Source organism: Hibiscus syriacus, unplaced genomic scaffold (assembly GCF_006381635.1).
Source record: "Hibiscus syriacus cultivar Baekdansim isolate YM2019G1 unplaced genomic scaffold, ASM638163v2 tig00110174_pilon, whole genome shotgun sequence".
NCBI lineage: Eukaryota > Viridiplantae > Streptophyta > Magnoliopsida > Malvales > Malvaceae > Hibiscus > Hibiscus syriacus.
Window position 1 is genome coordinate 3513595 of NW_024062612.1, and position 10876 is coordinate 3524470.

Sequence of the window (10876 nt, forward strand, 5' to 3'; positions counted from 1 at the left end):
ACCAAATGCCACCTTAGAGTTTGTATAACTCACGAAGATGTAGTTAGGGCTAAATGTAATATGTATTGCTTATATTATAAAGATGATTTTTATTTTTATTGTCATTCTTCTATTTATAATGATCATCAAATCATTTAGATTATTGTTTTTTTTGTCATTTCATTTCCATTATGTGAATTAAATTAAGAGAAAGTAAGTGTTTCCTAACCAAAATATAACAAATTAGCAGTTCCACATTTACGTGTAGGGATGGGTATGGGAATGGTCAGGTCAGGTTTTTGGTCGACCCGACTCGAGAATAAAGGATCCTCCACCCGAGACCTGACCCGACCCGACATATAACTTAGAAATTCGACTCGAAATAATAATAAAATATTATTTTTATTCAATAAAAACAACGACTTAATTGAAAAAATATATAGGGTATTATTGTAATTATTCCTAAATATAAGATAACATTATATATTTTTTCGGGTCGGGTCGAGTATTTTTCACCCTAAACCTGAACTCGACCCGAATATCACACTTAAAAAAATTCGACCCGACCCAATTTTTTTTAAAAAACCCGACTTGATTGGGTCGGGGTCGGGTTCGGGTCCCATGTTGGTCCTATTTATGTGAAATATGTGGAATAACCCTCTTAGGCCTTTTTTTATTTATATTCATTGGGTTGTAAGGTTAGTATAATTTTCTTCATTGAAGTCGGTAAAAGTTTGAGACTTGGGATGGGTGAGATCGAGGATTTGAGGGTTGGGATGATCAATAAGGGTTTAAATCAGGATTTATGATTATTTTTCTTATTTTAAATCTTACATGATATAAAATATTGTCGAATAAAACTATATTATAAAAAAGTATTAGTAAAATAGATCATATTGTCGTACTTTTTATGATTTAATGATAAAGTATCAAAAACGTAAGTAATTCAAAATTTTAATAAATAAATTAGAAAAATAACTTAAATAACCAAAATATGAATAAAATAAATTCAATGATGAAATTTATAATTTACTCTTCATTTTTAAGTGGAAAAATTATTATAGAAACTATTAGTAAGATACAGATCCTATCAAAAATATTAAATCAGTAATCACATCAAATTTGATGGGATAATGTAGTGAAAAATAAGATATTTGTAATTTACCCTTTATTTTTAATTGAAAAAATTATTACAGAAACTATTAGTAAGGTATAGATCCAATCAAGAATATTTTTTTGATGAAATAAAGATGTATGATTGCACCTAGTGTGCTACTGCCACATTACAATCAAAAGAATCTTGTTGTATTAAACTAAGTACGTCTGGCGGTGGAGCGTAGAAAACTGTCTGAACATCGCCTCTTGTTGTGAGTGCTTACAAATTTACGTGAAAATATATACAAGTATACACAACTGAACAAGTAATATAGAGTGAGTGAGTATCGTCTCCACAAAGATTAAAGGAGATTACTAGTTAAGTCAAAGCAACAAACTACTTTATGCAAGTATAACTGATGGTATGCACAAATGGCTATGTCAAGGCAAAATGAAATGCGTATAGATGGGGTAGAAATGGTAGTGTGAATGGATGGCAAATGAGAATGTCGTGGCAAAAGTAATTGTTTAGAGTGCAGTCAAATGAAAATGCTAAGGTAAAATAGATTGATAACTTGAGAATTAAATAATATGACTTGATAATCCCCACACAACAAGCTATTACGGGAATGAATGATGGGTCACTTAGGAATCTTAAGTTTTATCTTTTATGATGGTCTAAACTTCTATGTCTTACTTGCTTGGCAGAGTTCACTATGAGTATCCTTACGCTATCTCTAGTCATGGGATTTGAAAGATAAGAATGCCACAACAAATCCTCTCGGTTTGATGCAACAACATCTAACCTATCGATTCAACACTACTCATTTTAGTCGTTGAAATCCTAACCTCATCTCTGACGGTAGATTAGGCTTTAGTTATCAGCTAAAACCCATTGCTTATGTCGATCTTCCTTTAGTTTCTCTCGAACGCTAAAGATCATTAACTTGATTCTCTCGAACACTAAGTAGTATATTTAAGAAAATGCTACCCTCATAACTCCTACAATCTTAAGTAATTAAAAAAATAAGCAAAACAAATAATAAACATATAAATATCAACCATCAATTAAACAAAAATACTTAGTCATCCACGATAAACCCCACCAAATAAAGTTAGTTCATGGTGGGGTTCGTATAATCCATGAGAATTATATGTTCCTCATAGCCCATAAAATATGAATAAAAATAAAGCATAAGGGTGGAGGAAAAACTCCCAACGCGCACTGTCGGAGCTCCCTCAGCCACCACGAACCACCTTAGCGGTACTAGCTCATCTCGAACGCCTAGCTCGCCACTCCCTCAAGCTTGAAAATTAAGGAACACCATGAAAGGGATGAGAAAAAGAAAGAAAGTTGGAAGCTTTGTTGTTGCCTCCCTTATCTTGTTTAGCTCATTTATACCAAGGGAATATACTTAGGGTTTTGTGTCAAAATAACAATGGTACCCTAAGGTACATCCCTTACACGTGAAAAGAGAGTACAAAGATGATAGTGGTCCCCTCTTAGGTGGCAGGCAACAGAAATCAAATGATGGCTAGACAACTGACTCTTTTATAAAAATAACTTCATCTCTTTTTTGTATTTTTTTTGCCCAGAAATGCCATTCTAGCTGTCGCGACATTTTCATTCTGCTTCAGCATCTCAGTTTGCCACGACAATTCTTCTCGCACACCCTTTGCTTTTTCACTTGCACATCATCAACCAGACACAACCTTTCCCGTAAAGCAATACTAAAACGTCACAACAAATTGAATCCACCACATGCAATTACATAATCTTAAATGCATCTATATGATCCTAAATATACCTTAAGACAATCAATAATTTAAATAAAAAGATATTGAATATAACATTTTTACGGAGTTATCAGATAATATAGTGAAAAATAAGATAATTTAGATAAGATTTTAAGATTCTATTTGTATTTGTTAAAATGTTATTTAGAAGACGAGAAAATATTTAACGTATTTCGAAATAATCGAATATATATTGTATTTTTAGTGATAAACACATAAAATATGATATCTCCCTCATGTTATATATAATCTAGTGAATTGTGCAACTCAAAAGTAATTGGATCGTCCAATCATATTTCTAAATACACAATATACTTTATATATCTTTCTAGTATCAAATATCATATTTGAAAATGAAAAAAAATTCATCATTACATTTGAATCATCTTTTTTTTTCACTGCACTATCTAAAATATTTTACTAATGGAATAGTAACTATTTAAAATTAAAATATGATTCTATCTTACCTGATTAACACAAATTTTACATATTTTTTTTATAAAAATAGAAAATTAAGTGAATGAGAAAATAATTTATTTAATTTAATAAATATATATTTATAAAAACTTAACTAATGATAAATAAATACATAAAAAATATTGTTCATAATTAGTATGGAAAATTGAATCAAAACCTGACTTTAAAAAAATGATCCTATTAAATTCGACTTGTTCGTTGAATACATATTTTTTATCATCCCTGTTTAAAAAGTATTTTTGAATAAAAATTACAGTTTTAACTTTCATTATTCTATGGTGTATTATTTTAAAATTTTTAAATTTAAAATATTTTATTAAATATAATTATATCACTGATGAATTATTTACGGATATAATTTTTTTTATAAAAACAATAACATATATTTTTAATTTTTTATAACTATTTAAATGTATTTAATTAATTAATTAATTTAAATATATTATTAAAAGAAATTTATCTTTATTCATTTATGTTTATACTACTGATTTTGTTATTTAAGTCTCTATTCTTTAACTCAAATGAGTGACAATAATCAACTTATCTAAATGGTTAAAAGAATCGTTGTTGTTCCTAGAGGTCACATGTTCGAGCAGCAACGGTTGCAGTAGGGGTGATTGGACGTTTATTGTCAAATAATTTAGAGTATTTAGAACAAATACTACTTGTGCGTTCATTATCAAATGGTTGAAAGTATTTAGAACAATTGTCATATTTGTAATCACTTACCTTAATAAAAATATATATATATATATATATATTCTGACCTTTTAGAAAAAAAAAACATAAATAATTTATATTTATTATATTTAAAAAAAAAAGTAAAATGGGTAAAAGCATATGTGTTATATTATCGTATAAAAACAATTTTTTTGACAAATCTATGATGGATATAAAGTATTATAAAATAATTAAAAAATTTAATTACTGAAGTCATTTATCAGTATATTAAAAAATAATAAATTATTAATATAATTAATAAAAATCAATCTTATTATTAAAAACACATTTTTTAAAAATTTAAAATTTAAAAATAATTAAATTATTCATGAGATGCGATCTATTTTTTTTAAATCTAAACCAGGCCCAATGGGCCAACAATTGACATCTAACACGTGCTTTGGATTAAATCCGCAGAAACACAAATAAAAACATCTGATCTCGTTAATTTTGACTCTTAATTTAAACTCTGGCTAGAAACCAGAAAGCACTAGTGAATCAGAATCCGATTGCATCAAACAAGAAGAGAATAGCGGTAACCCGGCAGCTAAACCGGCCGACTGTTAACCGCTTTCTTCTCCTCAATTTTGCTTTAGGGGTTGAGGTCCCCAACGCCTTGGCGGAAACACAACAAAGCAGAAGCTGGTCAAACTGTCTTTGCAAATTGGATGGGTAAATTAAAGTCCGATTCTCCCCTCTCTCGTCGCATCGTTCGATCCTTTTTAGATTTCCTCGACTCAGGTATTATATCTCTTTATCTATCTCTTATCACGTTTGATTATTTTTACTAATTTTTGCTCATTCAATTAGGTTAACTTATTATAGTTTGTCACTGATTTCTTCTCTTCTTTTTGCAATATCTTAAATGAATTTTATTTTGCATTGTTCTTTATTTCTATATGATGAAAAAGCGGATTTAGCTCATTTGCTGATTGATTTCGGATTCTGCAAAGCGCGATTACTTAATTCTTCTGGAAACTTGGGGGTTGCAACTGTAAAATCTGTGTTGAATTAAAGTTTTCTTGGTTACTTGGAATTTTATAGGGTTAGAAAGAAAAGAGGTGTGTGAATAATTGAGTTTTGTCGTTCGACAATTCAGTGTAGACAGAAATGAATAGTGTGATTATGTGATTGTTACATTTCAATAAAATTAGAGAGTGCGACATTATATCATAGAATCCTACAATTGGAGAAGACATAGAATTTGATTGATCTTTAAATTGTTAGGCAAAATAAGGTGGTGTGAACATGCAAAACATTTTCTTAAGAGCTGCAACCTCGTTGGTTTGTTTTGTGTGCATCCTTTTTAAGATTGACAGTGGGAGGATACTTTTGCAGTGCATGACTGATATTCTGTTTGATAAATGGAAAATTTTAATATCATTTGATATCATCAAATTTTACTTGTTTCTTGCACCCTCTAATTCTATATAGTTTACCTTTTTCTTTCATCTCATTTATTTTATTGTTCTTTTTTGGGTGGGGTTCATGTTTCTAGATCTTCATATTGTTTAGATTGTCAGTTACTATTACTAATTCCTGTAGACCCAATAATTTTTTTTACTTCCTGTGTTCTCTGTAGCTTAAGCCTCTTCCACCAATTTCATTGTCATATACTTTTTAATTTACTGTGTTTTCTCTTCTTGTTAAATAATTTTATAATAATAGTCCTGTTTCTGTAAATAGTTGAACCTGCCCCGGGGGTTGATCTCGAAGGCCTTGAAGTTGCTAGGGAATGTTTAGTGGAAGTATTTAAACTCAACTCAGCTTCTATAAATGATGCAAAACCTGATGTATTAATTGACATATTCAGTTCTTTGGATGCAAGTGAGGATAAGAAAGTTAAATCAGAGATGAGTCACAGGGGGGCTTCTGATAATGTTACTGCTTCACCTTCTACCCATGAGTTTGTAAGTGCTAATTCCTGGGTGGCATGAAAACTGGTATTTTATGATAACTCGTTTTTCTTGTAAAATTTATTTAAAGTATATTTTGGCTTTGGAATCTAATTGAGGCATGATGTTTGTCCTCTAAAATTTAATATGGAAAATTTTCTCTACGGATGGTTCTCTTTTCTAGTTTCCTTATCATTAAATGGATGCTGTTTGGTATCCTGTTTCTGTCTGGGACATTTCTTCTCTTGTAGCAATTATTTTGTTTCTTTTCATGCATTTGGACAGCATGTTTTCTCTAGTTCTTTCTAATTGTTTGGTGTCTTGGTTTTGATGAATTAGGGGGATAGTTGGACTAAAGAACCTCAATCTACAGGTATGCCATGATATCTTTCTAATAATTTCATATTTTGGAGTTTTAATAATTGGATTGAGATCTGTCACATTTATGTTATCTATTTCAATGCTTTTAGGTTATACAAAATAAGTCTAATTTGACACTAGTGTAACTTGCAGGAGTCTCTAAGGACGAACTCTTTGGGCAATTCTTCGCTGCACTAGAGAAAATTCAGTTTCTTAAAGCCATGCCCGATGGGAATGATGATCCTGCTCAACTGGATAAAGCTACTCATTTGTTTGAAGATGCTGTAAATGTATTTTTCCTCTGGTGTATATTAAACCTGTCACACTAGATGTATGGTTAGTTAGCACTGGTTTACGGTTAGTGTTACTTAAATTAATTGTTACCATGTGAAGGTTCTTTTTGAGATATCTTCATATTTGCCCCATGGATTTAGGATAAGTGCTAGATTTCTTCATAGCGTATCCATGCTTTGATTATATCATTGCACCCAGAAAGCAGTCTAGCTGAATTACCTGATTTAGGTCACACAAGAAGATTTTCTGGTCCTCATTTTTAGTACGAAAGGTCAGAAGGAATACACTCTAATGCTGAATCAAATAGCTGAATCAGGGGTAAGGTATTGAACAATAAAATTTCCTGTCTATCCTTGTAGAAAGTTAACAGAAATTAGAGTGTAGGGAATTCTGTAAAGGGGTCTTTCATGAATAAATTACTGGTTTCCAAGGATAGCCAAGTAGATGGAGTGTAATGGTCAACAATGTTTAACCAGGGCATGGATTTATTTATCAGTAATGATCTTTGTCGTAAATGAGTTATCATAGTATGAAAATCTGTTGCGATTCCTTCTGATTATTTAGTTAAAACCAATCATGTTAAGCTTAATCATTGACCTCGCAGAACTATATGAGCAAACTCTTATAACTTATTTCTTAACATTTGACATCTCGGGCAAGAGCAGACAACATCTTCTTTATTTCCTCCTCTGAATTAAAGTAACACGTTCCTTTACAAACTGGCCATCCTCTGAAGTCTTACACTTACAAACTCCAGCTTCTGCTATCTCTTATATTGAGAAACATACAAATGCATTTGTATTATCATCATACGGATACATGGTTCATGAAACTGAAAGAGTGAAATCCCAATTCTAGATTGAAGCTCCTGAAATAAGCATCCTTGATCAAGTTGCTTGTAATATTTGGATGGAGAGGTAGGTCAGTAGGCCAGCCTTAAAATTATGGTATGGACTGATTGGACTGGAGAACTAAGGTAGTTAACAGTTACAGGTTGCAAGATTAGTCGGTTGCATGGCGTCCGACTGAATTTTGGCATTTGTAATCTCTGTGGTTTTGCTGTGTAGGAATGTGATTATGAGGAAGGGTATTAATGTTGTTTGGATTCTCAGTATCTTTTCTTTTTAGTGCATTGAACTAGTTAGGAAGTTTGGATCCTACAGTTATACAAGCTTCATGTTGCTTTCACATCATTAAATCAAGACTGTTTGGGACTTGATCTTCATTATATACTCGTTTAGTTTAGATAATTTCTTGCAACTTATGGCTAGTCTCACATTTTACTTTTACTCTCTAAAGATATCTGTTAGCATCTGTAACGAGCCTTTATTAATATCTTAATTCTTCCACATTAGGAGATGGAAAGATCTGGTTGTCGGGCATTTGACCGTAAAAACCTGGCTGACACATTCAAATGTCAAGGTAATAAAAAATTGTGTGCTGTTTTGTTTTGTTGACAATGAGCGTTTTAAATTTGTAACCTTTATTTTATGGGATCATTGTTTGGAGGGATGGAGAAAGTTTAGTTCTTTTCTTTCTTTGTCTAATATGTGTATAGTTTTGTTCTTCTCTCTCTTTGTCTAATTTGTGTGTGCTTTATCTGTTGATGAAATAGATGCTGTAGAAGCAGACCCTAGCAGATTAGCCCACTCGAATTCCAATTCATCCAACACAATTTTTTTACTTGGTGACTTAATCACTATATATCCTTGTTGAATAAAATGTTGAAAACATGAACCTGAAAGACTTGTCAAACCTACCAAGCCAATATTGAAACAGGTCCTTCCTAAATTGACACCAAATGAACCAAACCTAAAGTCACCTAGGAATCCAACACCTGAATTTTTTTTAATAATAACTATTGCTGGAGAAGCGTAAATATGCTGACCATAAATGTTGTTTTGGTTGCATAATTTTATAAATATCTTGCAGTGTTTATTCTCTTTAAAAGCTGCTCTAAATTTATAGTCTTTGCTTTCAGGTAACAGGGCCATGCAATCAAAGCTATACTCTGATGCAATAGAGTTTTATTCTATTGCTGTTTCTCTTTGCGATGATAATGCAGTTTATTATTGTAATCGGTACAGAAATAATTTGCGCAAGCTGATAATTTGATATTTATATCTGTTCAATGTACCATTTTTATATTTTTCGAGCTAGGTGTTAAATACATGTGTTTATGTAGGGAATGGAAGGGAAAAGAAATATAATGAATTCAATGATGTATATTTTGGGAAATAATATTAGACCTATCGTGGTTAATTTTTCTTGCCAAAAGATGGAAGATCATTATCCTGCTATGCCACATTGTTCTTGCACTATTAGGTTATACTGTTGGTTTCATTGATTTGAACACTGTAAAAATGCCTTTGACTTCTAGGAATAGTAAACTTTTTTTTCTATTCATTATGTCTCAATGATATTAGGATTTAGAAATTTGGTTCTTGTTAATCTTTGGGTAACTTTTAGATATGGTGCATATTTCTTGTTTTTGATTGCAGAAACAGATTGTAAAACAGCAGTTGACTGGATTTTGATGCCATTTTCTGCCCCTACTTTTTTCAATACTTTAGTTGGGGAAATTGGGGCCTTAATTTCTGCTAGGGGTATTATTGTTAGATGGATTCCTAGGACATGCAATTGGGAGGCTGATAAGCTAGCTAAAGAGGGTATTGGTTGATGTTTGAGCTTTATGGTTGTTTTGGTTTGTATTATATTTCAGACAGTTTATTTAGTAAGCTGTAATCTTATGTAATCATGGTTTATTAATATAATGAGGTACCCTTTTCCTCCTTCCGCTAGTTGCCTCTTTCACAAGAGCCAACTAAGAGGGAGGTTTTTAATGAGACCTCCTATTCCTATCAAATTTTTTTTTTGATATTTTCATGCATCTTCGTGTTACTGTAATGTCTAATTGAACCGTGATGTATGTTTCCCAGGGCTGCTGCTTACACTCAAATTCACATGCATAATGAAGCTATTAGAGACTGTCTTAAATCCATTGAAATTGATCCGAATTACAGCAAGGCATACAGTCGTCTTGGTTTAGCATATTATGCTCAAGGCAACTATGCTGATGCAATTGAGAAAGGGTTTAAGAAAGGTTGGTGAGAAATTATTTCTGAACTATACATGATTACTGTTATGAACGTATCCAAATATATGATATCATTTCTAAGCATTTAGCTCTTAGTGTGGATTGACTTATTACATTCACATTTTAAGATAGCTTCCTCATTTCCTTAAAGTCCTTTTATTTTCTTTCCCCATATCAATAACAGATTTGATGGTTACCAATTCTTTATGTTGTCAAACATGGTAGTTTCTAATCTTTTTTTTCTCTCTTTCATCTGAATCGTACAGCCTTGCAACTGAATCCAAGCAATGAATCTGTGAAAGAAAATATTAAGGTAGGTTTCAGTGTTCCTTTTCTTACTTTGATATTGTGATCTTGACATTCTGGTTTTGATATACAGGTAGCTGAGCAGAAATTGAAAGATGAGCAGCAAAGGGCAGAAAGGGATCAGGTAATATGAACTATCAGTTGCTTGTAATAACTCGCAATAATAGCCATTATCAGTTTACCACCTGACAATTTGACACTAAAAGACTGGATATGACTTTCTCAAGCCCCTTGATTATGGGACCACATTTTGTTTACTCGGTTACTCAATAAATTTTGCTTGAAGGAATGTTATTTTGAAATTATTTATTGTGTTTCTGCATATTAATATCCCTTCCCTTTCTGAATAAGTCATATTGGGGTTTTCTTTGAAATGTCTCATTTTCTTTCCATCTTTTAATACACGTCTTGCAGGGTGCTAGTTCCAGTCGAAATAATCAAGGATCTAATAACCAATCAACTGGATCAAGGAGTCATAGTGGATCATCTCCATTTACAATGCCTTTCGACCCTAGTTCCCTTCCGACAGACATTGCGAGCATGCTCATGAATATGGCTGCAAGTGCATATCAGGGACAACCATCTCAAAACAGACAAGGTGAAGACGTCAACATGAATGGATCGGAAGAACCCGGACTAAGAATAGGTGGGAACATCAGCATGAATTTGGGTGAGCAAATGCAAATACCAGAAGAGTTAAGTGGTGCTTTCAGATCAGTGATGGATATGTTCTCAGGGACACCACCGCATGGAAACAACCAGGACAGAAATGGAGGATCAGGTTCAAACTAAACTACTACACAAACATGTACACCATTGTTTTCAACTTCTAATGGCCCGTGCTATCGGTTTTAAC

At 32.1% G+C, this 10876-nt stretch overlaps 1 protein-coding gene across 1 annotated transcript; it reads left to right on the forward strand.

Moving 5' to 3' along the window:
* The first annotated feature begins 4529 nt into the window (after positions 1-4529).
* On the forward strand, positions 4530-10876 carry LOC120216942 (small glutamine-rich tetratricopeptide repeat-containing protein-like). The gene is made up of 10 exons (XM_039214215.1): positions 4530-4809; positions 5755-5978; positions 6303-6336; positions 6477-6613; positions 7973-8039; positions 8599-8698; positions 9557-9720; positions 9981-10027; positions 10094-10144; positions 10435-10876. The coding sequence occupies exons 1-10, from the start codon at positions 4737-4739 to the stop codon at positions 10810-10812; spliced, it is 1275 nt and encodes a 424-aa protein (XP_039070146.1). The 5' UTR covers positions 4530-4736; the 3' UTR covers positions 10813-10876.

Bases quoted from the DNA above. Each gene is read 5' to 3' on its own strand.
- LOC120216942 (XM_039214215.1), top strand. From the start codon at position 4,737: ATGGGTAAATTAAAGTCCGATTCTCCCCTCTCTCGTCGCATCGTTCGA. The intron at 5,979-6,302 runs GTAAGTGCTAAT...TTGATGAATTAG, and splicing joins CACCTTCTACCCATGAGTTT to GGGGATAGTTGGACTAAAGA. The intron at 6,614-7,972 runs GTATTTTTCCTC...CTTCCACATTAG, and splicing joins TGTTTGAAGATGCTGTAAAT to GAGATGGAAAGATCTGGTTG.